At 51.2% G+C, this 17,801-nt stretch overlaps 1 protein-coding gene across 6 annotated transcripts in view; it reads right to left on the bottom strand.

Moving 5' to 3' along the window:
* Positions 1-780: 780 nt before the first annotated feature.
* WDFY4 (WDFY family member 4) overlaps positions 781-17,801 on the bottom strand; it is a 285,720-nt gene continuing 268,699 nt past the window's right edge. For 5 of the 6 annotated variants that reach the window (XM_032432234.1, XM_032432233.1, XM_032432237.1 and 2 more), the window contains 8 exons: positions 17,108-17,255; positions 15,862-16,046; positions 14,711-14,869; positions 10,269-10,448; positions 8,152-8,334; positions 6,067-6,151; positions 2,293-2,404; positions 781-1,245 (listed from right to left, as the gene is read on the bottom strand). In XM_032432234.1, coding sequence (XP_032288125.1) covers positions 1,179-1,245; positions 2,293-2,404; positions 6,067-6,151; positions 8,152-8,334; positions 10,269-10,448; positions 14,711-14,869; positions 15,862-16,046; positions 17,108-17,255 — 1,119 coding nt within the window. In that variant the 3' untranslated portion in view covers positions 781-1,178. The remainder of the gene's footprint in view (positions 1,246-2,292; positions 2,405-6,066; positions 6,152-8,151; positions 8,335-10,268; positions 10,449-14,710; positions 14,870-15,861; positions 16,047-17,107; positions 17,256-17,801) is intronic. The other variant, XM_032432238.1, reaches the window with a different exon arrangement.

The raw sequence follows: 17,801 nt of genomic DNA, 5'->3' as shown, positions 1-17,801 counted from the left end.
CTACGTTGGGTAGGGACACTCATCAGAGCCTCTCCAGGACTTGCAGAAATATGGAAAGGATTGTGTTCCCTGGAGAGGAAATCTCAGGTAGGGGAGTTGTTAAGGAGCTTCATTACCCTAAATCCCCATGCACCCACCTGGACTTGACTTCATTGAAGAGGCAGTGAATTTCCTCTCAAGGAGCTCTGAAAGGCTGGGGGTGGAGAGAAGACACTGGAATAGAGTGATGCCTTCAGTGCCCAATGACGGGACTGAGAGTGACCCATGCTCTGGAAGGCACTGGAATTCCTCAGAGGGGCTCCACTAACTACCTCACCTGCCATATTCTCCCTGGAGGGCAGAAGTCACACAGCAGCCCAGATTCTTCCAGGATGAGCTCCAGCTCCAAATCAGCATGTGGACTGGGGCCCTTGACCTTTGTGTAAGGATAGGCTCTGGGAAGAGCCTGCCAAGCCCAAGCCTGTTGTGGGGTACAAAGAGAGGGCAGGCATACCATGGTGGGGTGTCTCTCCCCCATCTCCCAGGCTGGCATGGGCAGCCTCATGTCCACGTCCTGTGGCTCAGCCACAGAAGTAGGCCTCCTGAGTGTGGCCCCTCACTCCCCATGAGCCCCTGTCCAGCAGGCAAGCCTGCAAGAGAGCCAGGTTCCACGGAGGGAGACAGGAGGGCCTGAGAAACATTGAGAGTGGGCTGTGCGTCCCTGAGGGCTTCTTGCCTTTCTAGGTATGGGAGGCAAACAACTGAGTGGAAAAGGGTGGTGATTTTATACTCAAGAGCCCTCTTGCATCTGGAAAATAGTTGTTTTAATAAAATAAAGACAATCCAATATTTCCCATTAGTTTCTAGTAAGCGACCCAATTTTTTTTCCCCATGTAATAAGCCCTCTGAAAAGGTGAGTCCTGTGAGTTCGTGGGCAGCTAGTGAGCAAGTCAGTTTCCAGATCACCGCTCCCAGGCTCCCAGGGTGCTTTCCTTTTTATAGAGTGCGTCCTTGGACAATCCAAGGCCAAAGTCCCACGGGCCGTGGAGTGGTTCAGGGTGTGCGACTCTGAGGCCAGCAGCCCCTTCCTCGGGGGAGACTCTCCTGAGCCCCAGGCACTGCGTCAGCCCACATTTGTGGGGTGCTGCTGCAGCTCAGGACACACGCTGCTCGGCCAGACTTCCACCGTCTCTTTCTTCCTACCCTTCTGCAGACCAGCAGAATATTCTCCCCTTCTCATCGCCGACCAGGAGTCTGGTGTGGTTTCTTGGGAAGAGAAGGAATAGACAGGAGCGTTAGAGCCAAATGTGAGTCCCGCTTAGCCCAGCCGGCCCTCAGGCAACTGTGACACAGGGGGTTCAGTCCAGGACCCCGTGGGGCCTGCACCTGGCCTCCACCTGAGGCAGGGGGAGGGGCTGGGAGAACTGGAGAATGTTTTGACCCAGGGGGAGGGGGACTTTTGAACTAGGAGGGTTGCGGCCTCCTTCGTGACTACGGAGGGACACTCCAAGATGTCCAGGCTGCAAGTGGCAGGATGAAGCCCAGACTTTTCTCGCCAACATCTCCAGGTGTGCCTGATGTCCCCCCAGCCAAACAAATGGCAAGGTTTCCAGCAGAGAGGTAGGGCTCTGGACCCTCTGTCCCTTTGCCCATGGCCCACCTTAGCCTACCTCACTTCAGCCTGGCTTCTAGAACACTGTGTGGGTCCCACCACCACAGACCCTGAGCCACCCACTCCAGGGCAGTGAGGGAAGAAGGGAAGCGGCTCTCCAAGGTCCATAGCCTCCTGAGGCTACACTTCCTAGTGTGTGGAATGGATTAATGACAGGAAGTACCACTTACTGCCACGGGGTAGCTGTGAAGAATAAAATGCTCTCTATCAAGGGTAGTGTCTCAGACTCGGCTATTCTACACTGCCTTGGAGCTTTCAAAGGCTTCTTTTTTTTTTTTTTTTTTTTGTGACGTAGGATCATCACTACACCAAATGTTATAATCAGTAGTGAGCCTCAGGAAAAAAGTCTCTCTATAGCAAGAAACTACAAAGCCATATACTTTTACCCTTTAGATTTCTTCATGAATTCATGGATATTTGAGAGAGAGCGAGCAAGAACATGTGCGTGTTAAAAAAACGTCCCAGGGCCTGACATGGGCACCTCGTTTGCCTCTTGTGCGTGGTGGGCCCTCCCAGGTCCCTGTAGTAGTGAGCCCACCTTCCAGGGCCAGGCAGCCTGAGCCTAGAGCTGTGGGGGGGCCTTTCCTAGGGGTGCCCCGGCGCCCCCTGCTGGAGGCCTGAAGAAGCCAGGCCTTGGTTACCTGGACACCGCCAGAGCTGTCACCGCAGGGCTGGTCTTGCTGGGCTTCCCGGTCAAAGCAAGGCTGACATCCAGCTCTCGGCACAGGGCAAGATTCTTCTGCCACCTGTGACCTGTGCGGATGGTGCAAGGGAATCGTTCAAAACCCCGAGTGGGCTCACACACATGCACATGTACGTCCACACGCAGGGCCACAAACACATACACACGTATTTATATTTGTGGTCAGCAACTTGTTAAATTGAGGGGGAAAATATATTTAATCTTGGCCTGTGCTGTTGCAAAAAGGGCCGTCCCAATTTAATTTGCAGCCTGTGATAGTTCCATGTGCTGACGTGCCGCGGTATCCATTGTGTACCAAATTGGATTTGTGTATTATTGCTTTCTAAATTGCATGCCTAGTTCAGCAAAATTGTTCATCAGTGTTTACTGGCTTTATGCTTAATAAGATGCCCCACAATACCTTGCTGCCAGGATGTAATGCAGCCCGTAATTGCCTAGTAAAAACAAATTACATAAAGTCGGCATTATCAACTTATCTAAATCCTCTCACGCCACAACCAATAATTAAATGCTGAGAACGTTTTTTCAAAAAATATAACTCAATGATTGTTACTTCACTCATTTTAATGACTGCATTTGGGGACAGACAGTAATTCCTTCAGCATGGAAGGGTGAGATGGAGACACATTGGCAGGGTACATCCCCGCGAGGTCCCTCGGCGGCCGGGCAGGAAGATGCTGCTGCCCCAGCTGGGCCCAGATGGCCTCTTCTGTGCCCTGGGAAATGCATGCACATTTTGTGTCTGTGCAAAAGTCCAAACAACAAGCCTTCCCCGAGCACTTTTTATGTACCAGATTGAGTCCAAATCTACGGGGCGATTCCTAAAACGAATTGTGCTCAACGGGGTTGGTCCTTGCTTCAAATGACAAATAAATGAATTCCAAGCAGAAATTAGATTACATCTGTACACAAATGCAGCATCCTTAATATCTTCAAAGATCTCCTCTCTTTCCCCTTACGACATCCGAGGGATGCAGCGATATACACACCAACAGGACACGTGTGCAAATATCCATGTGTCGTGCCCAATACTGTCGCTTTCCAGCAAAACCGTTTCGAGCAATATTTTGAGAACAGCAAGACCTCCACTGGCTTGGGTTTGCAAGCCTTCACATGGACTTGCTAGCTCCATACTGTGGCCCAGCCTGGTTTTCATGAATGTGTCTGCGCCCTCATGTCATTTCACCTGAATCCTCCCTTGAACTGTGATCACAACCCTGGCACGTAATTCTATTGGACAGTGGTGACCTCAGGCAGGTCAGGGCAAACGGCAGGGGAAGGATGTGGACCTGGGCCTGAGGGGGCTCTTGCCAGCCTGAAACTGTCTTTGAGCTCCCTAATGTCATCAGCCGGTATATGAGGGGGGGAAGGCTCTTTCAAGCCTGTGAAAATTATAAGGACGACCTGCATTTTGTTGAGTAGATTCTTGTCTATGTCCTATTATTTTTCTGTCATCACGTTAGGATGTAAGGAGCACCTCCATCTCACGGGGCGGGGGAACTGAGGGACAGAGAAGCTGTTGGGGACAGAGCCAGGTCTAGAGCCTTGTCTCCTGCTTTTTATCTCATTTTCCATTGCTCTGGACCCCACTCCCAACGAGCACAGTCTCAGCACAACTGCTGATTCCGAGTAGAAACCCATGAATACGCTGGCACTTCCAGAATCAGCAGAATGTCTCTGACGTGCCCTTTGTTCATCTGTCTTTCCATCCACGCAGCGTTCTTGTTCAGACATCCGTTTATCTACCTTTTCTTCATTGCACCACCATGGCTCCAGAAGTGGGCAGTAGCGCTCATGCCGGAACTGGCATGCTCTCGGGCAGGTGTACCACAGACAGGGTACACCTGGGCAGGCTAGAGAACAAGGATCCTGTGCTAGCTCTCTTCCAAGACCGTGGCAGTCGGGGAGGAAGTCTGGGCCCTGCTCTCCAAAGAAGTGCTGTCAGTTTCTTAGAATACACAAGCCCCACACATCTTTCTTTTTACTCTGAGATGGGCTGATGCCCTGTAGTCCCAAAGGACCCTTAAGACACTAGGAATAATGAAGTGAATGTGGTTGTAGATCCTTGTGAGGTCACTGCTCTGGGTCAGCCCAGATTATTGACAGGTGTTTCCGGATGGCCCTACTTTGAAGGAAGGGATTCCCTGTGCAGAGCCTGGGACCTAGTAAGGGCTGATCAGATGTCTGTGTATGCTTCCGTGAAGAAAGAACCATAAATGGATGACTAAATGACTCAAGGAGGTGTGGAGTACATTCTAGAAAGGAACTAACTGAAAATGGCTACTCTTTTCAGAAGGCAGCCCTCAGCACTCTGGAAAATTCTCTCCCATGAAAGATCATGGGTCCTGGGATGCAGAGCAAACCAGAGAGACTCATGATGACAGGAGAATCCACACTTCATGGTAACACGTTTCCTGTTGTCACAGACACCAGGAAAGATGTCTCAGTCCTGCGCCAAAATCTTCGATGAAGGTAGAGCTGAGAAAGGTTTGCTGCACTGGAGGAGGTGACGGTGGGGCCATTGGGACAGCTGTGGTATAAGAGAAGGAGGTGATGGCTTTGATGGTGACCTTTGTGTCTATGGTTGGGGGTGGTGCTGTCGATAGTGATGCATGGCAGCATCTGTGGTCGAGGTTAGTCTGGCAGTGTGACGTGAGTCTGAGGTTGGTTGTGTCTGCTCTCGTGGCAGAAATGAAAACTACAATAGTCATATAACTTTGGGCAAGTTACTAAGCCTCTCTGTGCTTCAATTTCCTTATCCTACACAGGGGTGTCATAGTAAAATCGACCTCACACGGTTGCCGTGACAAATAAGAGAACGCATGGCAAGTGCGCACCATGGAAGCCGCTCCTGGCCAGCCCTCTCCCTCTGGGTTCCGAACTGGTGGCCATGCCAGCTGTGGTACCAGCGGCCATGATGGCAGAAGAAAGAGCAGATTTCCCTCCTTTAGGCCCATCTGCCACAACCCAAAGAGGGCTTCGGAATAGTTGTTCCCTTACTTTGGTGCACACCACACTTACCTGGGGACCTGTTGGATATGGAAATCTAACAACCCCCAATCATTTGCTGGGGTTTAAGGTAAGAACAGGATCCAAATTTACATTTTTAATAAGGCTCCTGGGCGATGCTGATGCAGAGGACCCCCAGACCCACTTTGAGGAGCTTGCCCTGGGGTTGGGTGGGTTGAACCAGGATCCACAGGGAAGGCTAGGGCACTATGGAACCACTTCTTCTCCCCAGGCATACGGCAAGGCCCTTCCCTGGCCCCTCCTTGCTCCTGTCTGTAGCCTGGCTGTCTAGGCAAGTAGGTATTTGGACCCAGGCCCTAGGCTGGGAAGTTTGGCAGTGAAGAGTCATCCAGGCAGACAGAGAACATTAAACCAAGTTCTGTAAGGCGTGTCCCCCCCGCCCCATTCTGCAGCTCAGGAGGTCCTGACAACCAACATCACCACTGTTCACATGTCTAGGGAGCATCCCAGAGCTCACTGGTCCCTGCAAGATGGGGCCAGGATGCAACAGGACTTCTCCATGATGCTTCACATCTGCTAGGAGCTTGCAATAAACTGTGCTCTGTCCCCCCAACTTGGCAACATCCAGAGAGACTCGATGGCTTCCCTGGGCTCTGTAGGCCTGAATGGCACTACAGGAGGGGAGAGGAGAGGGACAACTGAGCAAGGCAAGCGTGCCCCGCACCCTGAGCAGGGCAGGTACCTCTAGGGCTTGGAGGTGGGGCTGAGGTCTCCTCTGGTGCTGCCAGCCCAGGAACAGACGTCTTCATGTCCTCAGTCCTCCAAATCTGTCCAGAAAAGAGAAAAGGCCATGGCTGGGGAAATGATCCTGTCTGTAGGCTCGGGCCCATCCCATTCCCTCACGTCCAAGGGACTCTGAGGGAAGGTGTGGGAGCCTGGTCCCCTTTCACCTCCACTATTAGTGTATTCTCTGGGAAAGATTACTTGGGCTTCGGCCGAGCACAGTTCAGCTTGGATGGGTTCACTCTGCACTCCTGTGACAGGGCATCTGCCCTCAACCTCAGCTCTAGGGGTGACACTCAGCAGCTAGTTTATTGTCATTTTACCTAGCTAATGCCCTCTCATCCTGCTGCCGCCATCCCTGGAGGTCTCCCTCCCCACTCAGCAGCTAGGGTTCCCCATCCTCTGTGTCTGGCTCTTGGTCCCAAGCCCTCTTGTGAGCATCCTCTGGCTGACCACATATGGCTTCTCACTTGCTGAGTCTGGAAGTTCCGTAGCCAAAGGACAAGGACGAGCCTCCCCTTAATGGTTCTGTGAGCTCCACACCAGGCCTAGCACAGTGCTGGGCCATCCCAGGAGCTCAATTATCTTCCTGGATGAATGAGTGCTGAGGGTATGAAAGACTCCCACTCATGACTTGGGGGCCTGTGAAAAATGCACCTGCTACTCAGACAGCCTGGGCTCCTCTGACTGACCCACAGCGTGGACCGCACCCCACCAAGCCCAGGCCTCGCTGACCTCCTCATGTTCTGGCTAGCCCAGGATGCCCTGCTCTCTGCAGAGACCATGTGCCCCTCAGAGCCCACAGATAAAGGCTTCTTGAGGGGCCTTCCTCAGTCTTGTCTCTTGCTGTCATACAGCAAGCTTTCATAAATATTTGTAGAATTCAATGGGCATTTTCTTGAATACCTTGTGGCATATTTGACATTTCCTTTCATAAACTGTGGAATTCAATTGACAGTTTCTTGAGTTAGCCTCTGAATGATTCTTTCTTTACTTATTCCTTCATCTTTCCTGTCAGTCTCAGAAAAATTACCTTGTTCTTCTCCTTGTGCTAATCCTCACACCTCAGTGTTTGTTTCCTTCTCTTCCTGGTTTCTTGCTGAGGGAGGATTCTCTCCCTCGCCATGGCCTTCCTAAGAGGATCCATGGCACTCTTTGATTATCCTGGTCATAGCATGCATTGCATACATGTATTTTCTTTTTCTCTTCTCTTCCAGGATATGAGCATCTTAAGGGCCTATTACCATTAAGTTCTGTGTCCCCTATGGCTTGTATGAAGAGTTTGGCCCAGAGCCAGAGTTAGGTGTTTGGATAGATGAATAGATGAACAAATATGTGGGTGGATAGATGGGTTCATTGATAAATGGATGGGTATATGGAAGGACAGATCACTGGATGGGAGGATATGAACAAAGGAATGAAGGGAGGGAGGGAGGGAAGAAGGAAAGGAGGAAGGAAGGAAGGAAGGAAAGAAGGAAAGGAAAGAAGGAAGGAAGAAAGGAGGGTAGAGGGATAAATAGTTGGGTAGGTAGGTAGATGTGTTACTGGATGGATGGATGAATAGATGGACATGTAGATGGATGAATGGATGGGTAGATGGAAAGTTAGATAGACGGAAGGATGCATGGATGGATGAATAGGTACAGAGATAAAGAGCTGGATAGATTAGTGGGTGGATAGATGGGTGGATGGATGGATGGACAAGTGTGTGAATGGATGGCTCAAATATTTCTTTCAGCACTGGGCTATGTTCTTGTGCATTTGACCATTTGGCTTTCACACCTTGTGACAATAAGTGTTTATTTCATTACATGAGTGTATGTGTATATAAAATTATACATATATAATTTCATTTATTTATTTATTTATTTACTTTTTGCCTGGAGGGAGACTTGCCTTTGCCCTCACTTGCTGTGGAGATCTGGTCTGGTCTGCCACCTGGCTTGAAATGCAGCCTATAGATTTAGACTCTTGGAAGAAGTGAGCAGAACAGAGAAAAACACTTTCTTGTACCATGCATTCATTTTGCCCAAGACACACCTACCCGAACCATGCCGTCTTGACTCCCAGTGATGATGACATGGTTTGTGTCCCATGCTGGCCCCTCCAACACGCAGCAGCAGGTTATGGCTCCTTCAGGGCCCCAGGCAGTGGTGATGCTGGCCAGGGGTTGTCCATTGACATTCCATAGAGACAAGTGGGCTCCCGCACAGGAGACAATGGTGCCCTGCAGCACGAGAGCCGCCTTTACTCCATGCTGGGGTCACTGCCTGCCCATCCGCCACTTGCTCAGACAGAGTTTGTACACCCAATCACCCTTAACCTGCTATCTTCTGAAGACTATCCAAGGTAATCCAAGACCTTCTAAGACACCTACTTCTTCCCAGATGACTCATAGGTCTGCTGTGTTTTCACACACTGCAAATTCCTGGCTATTTTCCTATTGCAATAATGTGTTTGGATACTGCTTTCCGTGACACAAGCTGACTGGCTCGCCCTTTGGACTCCTCCCACAACCCTCTCCCTGACCATATACTGACTGGCATAGAAGACCCAGCTTGGAGACTGCCCCTGGCTCTGGACATGGGACCTATACCTGGCTGGCTGGCCCTCTACCCATGAAGAAAATCTGGATATCACCTGGTGGAGGGCAAGGACAGAGGTTTGAATGACTGTATATGACTCAAAATTGGACAATATCCCTCTGAAGGGAATTTCTGAGGAAAAATGTCCCCATTGAATTTCCTATAATGGTTATGTCCAGAGTTTTCTTCTCAAGTCCTTGTCTATGTTATAGCCAATGGTGTAGTGGTCACTGTCACCGAGGTCTCATAAAACCAGCTGGAGCCATGCTTTTGAGCCTTGCCCTACCACAAAAGGGATGTAGGCAACTCAGTGCCCCTCCATAGCCCCCTGGACTTGGCTCCGTCATGTCCTTTCCTGAACTGTTTGGTATAGAGTCTGCTTGAGGCCAAGGACCATGTTGATATATCTCTGCCCAGTACCCAGCACTGGGCCCAGCAGGCACTCAATTGGTGAACTCGGTTGGTTTCAGGACAAGTTGAAGTCAACAAGTTGTTGTCCTGATGTAAGTCTTCTCTGAGGACTGAGGACATTATTCTATATGGGTTTTATGCTCTCTCAGATCAGGGCTTTTTTCTTTCCCAATGCCACCAATTCATTCGTTCACCCACCATCCATCCATCTATCCATCTATCCATCCACTCTCTATCTGCCCATTTACCTATCCACCCACTAATTCATCCAAATATCCATCCACCCACATACCTATTCATCCATCCATCCATCTATCCACCTATCTGCCTGCCACCCATCTGCCTATTCATCCTTCAATCTCCCCATCCATCCATCTACCCATTTATCCATCTATCATCCATCCATCCATCCATCCATCCATCCATCCAACCATCCACCCTCTATCTGCCCATGTAACTTTCATCCTTGATTCAGGCCTACCTGGAGACCACTTTTGACTAAAGTTGGTACCAGGAGCCTTCTTGATCATCTCCCCCTCCTTCTATTATCCCCTTGCCCATTCTATCCATGTGCTGGACTCCTGGGGCTTTCTGTGAGTAGATGCAGAGGCTTTGAATCCTCAGGGAACCCTGTGCCCTATGATGGAGATTCTAGCCTGGGAGAAACTCCATATTGAGATTTAGATATATATGTCTCTAACTCTCTCTCTTCTCTCTGTCTCTGTCTCTGTCTCTCACACACACACATGTTCCTGACAGCCTCATCTATGGTAGCCAGCACCGAGGGACAAGCAGAAGCACTTCCTGCCATGGAGACCAGAAGCACCTGCTGAGTTAACACTGATTTGCAGTCAGTGAGCTGAATTAGTCAGTCAAGCCCAGCAGATCTCTTACCAAAGCCAACTTCATGCTTGTGCCAGAATAGACACTTCCCACCACCCCCACCACCCTGAGGGAGAGAAATAAAAAAGGAAAAAATAAAATCTAGACCCAGATGCTGCCCATGTTGATGGCTCCACTCTGTCTGGGTAAAGAATACTCTATACGATCGGGAGCCTCTTCACATTCTTGGGTGGTCAGCCTCTCTTTGCCCCTGTGTTTTCTCTTGGGGCACTGCACTGTGCTGCCAGGCAGGCTCCCAGACATTGAGAAGGCAGGGCCTTACTGAGACGTCACTGATGGCGAGAGCAGAGATGCCTTCTCGGTGGGTAGGCAGGCGGGCCACGTGAGTGAGGTGATCCAGGTCCCACAGGATGCAGGTGCAGTCTTGGGAGCCACTCACCAGGAGGCTGAAGGTGACCGATGCTGCCAGGCACGTGACAGCCTGCGTGTGTCCATACAAGGCCTGGAGACAAGAGGCAGACCCACAACTTATGAGAGGGACTCTCAGTCCAGCTACTTGGGGAGATATCCTGTCCTCCTTTTCACTGTTGGGTCCCAGAGGAGGAAACAGAGATTCAGGGTGATTCTGTGATTCCAAAGTCTGTGGTATGTGTGCACGTGTGTTTGTGTGTGTGTGTGTGTGTGCACGTGTGTGTCCATGCTGGTCTCTCAGCTCAGTTCCATCCATTTCTGGGAGTTGGGGCCCAGCCAGGGTGGATCTGCAGTCCTTTTATCAACTGAAACAGAGGCCAGTAGCGCCCTCTTGCTGTGTGCTCAACTGCACTTGTCTTCCATCTAGTCATAGGCAAGGACACTGATTTGCAAAGTGTGGCGTTCCAACCAGGTGCATAAGCATCATTGGGGAACGTGTTAGAAATACAAATTCTTGGGCCCTATCCAGGACCTACTGAATCAGAAACTCTGGGGCTGGGGCTCCGAAACATGGGTTTTCACAAGGCCTCCAGGAAATGTTCGTGCATGCTCAAGTTTAAGCATTACGCCAAGGGAGCCTCGAAAACAAATATGCCTCTGCCCACTAAAACGGGAAGAAGGCAAGGAAGTCAGGTCATAGTGAAAAAAACATATGACTTTTCATGTGTGATGGGTCTGGGTTCATAGCCTGTCTGGCCATGTGGCAGCAGGTGACTCAGGGCCCTGGTCTTGGCCCTCTGGTTGGCCTGCGCTGGGTCTGGCCTGGTTCATAGATGCCCGCGTATCCAAATAGGGCCAGAGCCCTTGCTCCCCTGGACGTGTGCCAGAGGGGCTGGGGTGACCTGACACCCCCAGGCCCACTGCTGCTGGCAACAGTGTGGTTTCAACATCACAACTGTCCCAGAAGCTTCCAGGTAAGCCGGATCTGAGAACTCCTGTGTGTGCCCCTGCTGGCGTCCTTTGGAATCTGCCAGAGAAGTGTGGAGGTGGCATTCTGAAACGTGATTACGCTGGCTGGTTACCTAGTGGTAAACCTCCACCCTCAGGACAGATGACTGCTCACTCATTTGGGTCAATGAGGCTGAGCATCATTTTTCAAAGCTGTCACTTTGCCTGGTCACCGCAATTAAAAGTTCTGCCAGGGATTCCTGTTTGTTTCTAATAGGTCTTAATGTGGCACCAACCAGATGGTGCCGGCAAGGTTCTGGACGTGACCCACAGAAGATGGTTTGGGTCATCTTAGGAGACTGGAAACTATCTAAATGAAGAGAAAAACAGAGGCTTTGACCGGAGCTCTGATGACTAAGTTCTGACCTCAGGGGACACGGTGATTCCAAAGCGTGTAAGCAGGGGGACCCTGCAGTCAGGGCTGGGGATTCAGAAGGAGCTCTGAGCCCAAGTGCCTACGTGTGTGCTGTCCATTAATGGTGCCAAGTCTGCTGCTTTCTGAGAGGAGGCCCTGGAGAGTGAGGGGGACCAGCCGACATGCAGGCAGTGCCCATCCACCGTGAGGCACTCAGCCACCCTCTTCGGGAAAGGCTGGGGAAATCAGCGAAAGAGGACAGCAGATTTAAATGTGTTCTCTACTGGCTCTTTTGTTTTCTCAGAATACGGTAGTCCCCCCCTTATCCATGGGGGATATGCTCCAAGACCCTCAGCAGATGCCTGAAACTGCGGACAGTACCCAACCCTATGTCTACTGTGTTTTTTTTTCCTATACATACATACCTATGAAAAAAATTAACTTATGAATTAGGCACAGTAACAGATTAATAGCAATAACTAATAATAAAGAATAGTTATAACAATATACTGTAATAAAAGTTATGTGAATGTGACCTCTCTCTCTCTCTCGAAATATCTTATTGGACACTGTACTCACCTTTCCTGTGATGTGATGATGTGAGTTGATGAGATGACATGAGGGGTATGACAGGCACCGTGACACAGTGTTACACCAGTACCAACCTTCTGACAATGAGTCAGAAGGAGGAGCATCTGCTTCCAGGGCGGGGTTGACCGCAGGTAACTGCGACCATGGGAAGTGAAACCAGAATAATGGGGGGGAGGGGACTACTGCAGTACCTGTCTATATGGCCAGTTAAAATAACTGCACGATGTCATCATACCTAACTAAAGTAGCAAAAAATAAATAAAATAAAAACCTCTGGAAATAACTGCTCATGCTGGACACCTGTTGTGAGATGGGCACTCTGAGTCGTCGGTGACATGGTAAAGCTATGGATAAAGCATCACATCCCTGCTTGGTAATTCTACTTCTTGAAATTTATTTTAAGGAAACAATTAATCAGAAGCAAACAGCAATCTATGTAAGTTGTTTTCTGCAGCACTATTTAAAACAGTTAAAATTTGGAAGTAATGTAATTGTCTAGTTTTAGAAGAAATGGTTTATTAAACTGTGGTGCACTGACATAATAAAACAATTGAAATGTAATTTTATGGAAATGGAATAATGCGGAACAATTGAAATGTAAATTATAGAGACTGTGGAAAAGCAGAAACAATGTGATAGGCTGGGCAAAAATAGAATAAACATACCTACACAATGATCAGAATGGTATAAATATGTATATCTGGGCATGGCAGTATGCAACAAAACTTTTATAGGGATTGGAAAGAATTGTTCAACTTTGAAATGAATTTGACATTTGTCTTTAATGTTGTAATATCTTTCAAAAATAAAACCCTCAAAAAAACTGTTTATGAAACTACTTAATGATGATTTTGTCAACAAGTGGGGGACAGATCACTGAGCAGCTGGTGGTCTGGGGGAGCCCCAAGGCCATGTCAGCTACCATAGGTAAATGAGAAAGTGTGCTATTTGGCCTAGGAAATAAGAGCATGTGGGATTCCGCATCCTTTCCCTCTTGATTTATAACTAGGAGAGGATGATGAATGGCATTTTTATGCTGTCAATACTGGGGCTTTTACAGTTCATCTTCATTTCTAAAAGGGACCTCAGAGCAGCTGGGGCAGCCCGCTTCCCCGACTCCCCAAGGCCAGCTCTGCAGTCAGGCTGGATCTCTGGCTATCCCCAGAGTGGTGCCTGGGAGAGGGGAAGGCTCCACAGAGTAATGCACTGTCTCTTCACTTAAGTCTGGAATTAGAACCCAGCCTCCTGACTGCAGTTCATGGAAAGGAGCAGGGAAACCCAGAACGATGGGAAAATGTGAAAAGGCAGGGCGCTCCGAGGCTGGCTTTGGAGGATCGCCTTGGAGAGTCTGGTGAAGGCAGCCTGCGCTTGGCCCACACTGCTGCCCCGGCCCGGCAGGTGCCACTGCTCCTCAGGATTCATCCGCCCCCTCAGCACTGACTTCCTTCACCTCATGTTCATGAGAGTCCACCGTGCACTGCCCATGCGCTGGGGGGTGGCTTGAAAAGCATCCAGAGAAACCCAGGATCAGTTCCGGTGAAACATGTTCAGTTTAGGAAATCTGGCCCATGGTGAGTTTTGTATGATTCGTTTGGGTTTTCGTTATCTTGGGTCTCTACGGCTAACTATAAAGCAGATATAAACACAAGTTGCACTTCAGAGTTGAGGAGACCTAGTGGTACTCTCAGGCAAGTTCAAGGGTGCAAAGGCAGGAAGCGTGGGCTTCGAGTTAGATCGACCTAGATTAAAATGCAAACTCGCTCTTTTTGAGCTTCGGTCTCTCCTGTGGAAGTGGGAATGATAGTGCCTGCTTTACAAGAGTAAATGAATGCACAAGTCGTAGTAAACAGTAAGGACACTGTGCTTGTTCTCAGAGCAGCGGTGGCTCCTGAGGCGGGACCAGAATGAGGCCATTGCCCCCTGCTTTTGCTCTATTCCTGCACAACCACTTCTGGTCTGAAACAGCCTTTCCATTTCTGCCTCTAGCACCAGTCACTTAACTTCCTTGCACCGGCTTTTTTTTCAGCAGTAAAGTAAGGACGATAATAGTACGTATTTGACAGGGCTGTTCAGAAGGCAAAATGTTCGGCATAAAATGTCCCTGGCACATGGTCAAAAACGGGCTCTAGCACAAGGAAACTGGTTTCATTGGCTCTGCGGTGCAAGCAGCATCTCTCACGGAGGCGTGGGTCTCCACGGAGGCACCTGCCCCGCGGGCTTGTCAAATCCACTGTGGCCATGAAACCGTGGCCCTCTCATGGCACAGAGCCGTGTGCTGCCCCCAGTGCCTCGCTGTGTTCTCTGCTCCTGAGGGAGGCAGGGCTTTCGGTGCTCAGGGAGTTGGGCCACACTAGGGTGCCGCACCCGCCCCAGGCACCGTCCCCACCGAGGCCCCATACCTGCTTGAGGTGCAGGCTTCTTGGGCGGCCTTTGGCTATGCTGAGCTCCCACACGCACACCACAGCGCTGGTCCCAGAGGTGATGATTACTGTGGGGGCTGGGCACACGGTACACAGACAGCGGCCCCAGGCAGCCAGGTTCTCGAATGTCATTAGGATCTAGAAGAGACAAGCGGGATGAGCCCTGGTGCCCCGGCCAGCACAGGGCTGGGGGCCAGGACAGGGTGACACAGGGACAAAGGCAGGTCTGGATACTGCTGGCTTGCCTGTGGGCCATGGGAACGGGGGGACATGTCACTTGTTCGGGAGGCTGGCTCTGGTGACAAAATCCAGACAGTCCAAGCCTGTCCCCAGGGAGCTCATACTCTAGGGAGTGGGGAGAGACAAGCAAGCAGGAAGTCATGGAGACATTGTGAGATTCCCTTGGGAGCACAGTGAGCCTCAGGAGGCCAACGACAGCCTGAGGAGGTCAGAGACAGTTTTCAGGAGGGGCTGATATTTGGGACTAGTTTCAGGCTGCCTCATGAAGTGGTAGGGAAGGCTGGGGGTGGAGAGGCAGAGCTTGGTGGGCAGGGAGTTCATGCCATGTGATCAGTGGGTGGGAATTAGGGTGGGAGGGGAGGGGGGCTAGGCAAGGAGCCTGGGAGGCTGCCAGGGCCCCAGCAAGAAGTGAGGTCACTGGATGGCCTGAGTCAAGGATGGAGTCATGGTTAGTCAAGACTAACCAGATGGTTGGCTTCTGGCACTGGCTGAATGCTCAGTGACTGTCCTCTAACTCTGAGCCATGACCAGGGCCAGAGGAATGCTGACTTCCCACCCAAGCTGAGTGAGAGTCTGAGTGGCCTCCATGTAGCCGAGTGACCAGCTGGTGGCAGAGACTGCTCTAAGGTGACGGCGTGCACCGAGAACTTGCAAGCTCCACTCCTCCGAACACAGGTTGGAGGCTTGGCCCGCAAGGGCCCTGAGCCCAGCCGTACAAACCTCTCCCTCCCAGGCGGGGGGCACGGCCATGTGGAGGCAGTGGGGTGTGGGCAGCTGTGCCTGCTTTGGGCCGGCCCATCCTCTGACTGCCTCTGCCCCAACAGACAGAGGCCGAGGCCCCATGCCTGCCCTGCTCCCTGAGCCCGCCCCTGCACCCCATGCCCACCCACCTTGTCGGAGCCATAGTTCCCCAGGCAGCAGCTGAAGTCATCAAAGCCCCAGCTGAAGGTCCTGTTCCAGAGAGGAGGCAGCAGCACCTTGTTCTTCTCCACGGCCAGGATGCTCTTCTCGGTAGAGACGATGTGGCCAATGGCTCCTTTGGGCGATTCGGAGCCTAGAGAGAAAAGGTACATATCTACCCTGCAGTTAGTATGGTGGAGCTTACACGCCAAAGGACAACACCCCCTATCACTGGGCCCAGACAGGAGCCACGGCAGGTAACCCAGACTTGGCAAAGCACCAGCCTGGGCAGGGGCCGCTTGCTCGCCAAGGCACCGCACCCGAGGGCCTCACTCCAGGGGCCGTGTCAGACCCTGGTCCCAAGCTGGGCCCTCCCCTGCCTTCGCACATACATGAAGCTCGCATGTGGCCATGCAGGTCTTCAGTGTCTCTGAGGGCTGATGCCAGGGGAGGAGCAGCTGAGGCTGTCCGGGCAGCCACAGGAGCCTTGGTGGGGCTCTGCCCTTCCTGCCCCTCCTGGGCACCTTATCTAGCAGGGTGGGGTGTACCAAAGACACCATTCTTGGATTTGAAGGGAAAAAAAGGACACATCACAAAACCCCAACAAACCCCACCTTATAGTCCTTATACAACTCCAGAATGTTGCCCCATGCAGTGGGATTTCCCCAAAGCTGTGCAGCCCGCAGGTGGCAGACATCAGACTTTACACACACCGTGTCTCCAGGAAGCAGCCGGGCTGGAACTCCCACTGGGCTGTCTGCCCAGGACAGATGCTCTTGGCTAAGGCCCGCAGGCCCACCTGGGTGCTCGGGAGCAACAGTGACTGTGGGTACCACTGAGGGGAGGCTGTACTTCCCTCGGGAAATCTGGGACTTCCTCACTTGGCTTTGGAGGTGAGGAGGGGTGTGTGTGTATAGGAAAGAGAGAGAAAGAGAAAGAGAGAGAAAGAGAGGTGTGTGTGTGTGTGTGTGTGCGCACGCGTGCGCGCACATATATGAAAGAAAGAGAGGAATGTGTGTCTTAGACAGGTCAGTCTCTCAGGATCTAACAGAGGTGGTTCTGGACATTTCCAGAGCAGAGGCCTCCCCAGATTCCTTCTGTGACTAGAGATACCGCCATCTAAAGCCAGACCCCAAGACCCTGAAGGGTCTGTACCCCCGAACCTCCAAAGGAGCAATAGTCGCTGAAGGGACAACTCTGGGACAGGGCGCCAAACAAAGCAGACCAGGTAGGCACCTTTGACTGTGACCTGGGAGGGCCTCAGCGCATGCAGGTTGTAGAAGAAGGGCTGTGGGTGGCTGGGCAGGCTCCCAGGCAGGACAGCATCCTTTCCAGGTGAAGGCTTGCCCATGGTGGTCCTGGCTGGGTGGGGTTTCGTAAAGAGCTGGAGAGACAGAGGACAGACGCAGACCACACAAGTCATTAGGGATGGATGGCCTGAGGCGGCGGCGTCCCCATGCAAGTCACAGCAGCACCTTTGCTCTGAGTGCCTGGGCTGGGCTTGCTCCTGACTGAGATGAGCATAAACAGAACTGTCTGGTTCAACCCTCAGATGTCGCAGATAAGGGGCTTGGGGCTCAGAGAGGGGCAGCTACTTTCTCCAGCTCATGGTGCAGGACTAGCAGAAATAGCCCTCCTGGCTGCCAAACTGTCATCTTTTCCATGCTGCCTGGGACAGGATGACCTCATCGAGGAGCCCTGGTCCCTGGCAGAGCTGCGTCTCATATCATGGAGTCAGAATGACCCTCTTTCCACTCTAGATCACATGTCTCTCTTCATTTGCTTCAGCTCTTTCTCGTATTTTTTTTTTTTCCCTTTCCCTTACAAACTCTCTGCAGGCACATCCATCTGGGCATCAACACAGAATTCTTTAATAGCATCCCTTCAAACATTCCAAAGAGCACAGGCAAACCCCATTAGTGGCCTTTTT

Source organism: Phoca vitulina, unplaced genomic scaffold (genome assembly GCF_004348235.1).
Source record: "Phoca vitulina isolate PV1807 unplaced genomic scaffold, GSC_HSeal_1.0 scaffold48, whole genome shotgun sequence".
Classification (NCBI taxonomy): Eukaryota; Metazoa; Chordata; class Mammalia; order Carnivora; family Phocidae; genus Phoca; species Phoca vitulina.
This window is presented reverse-complemented; position numbering and strand designations above follow the sequence as displayed.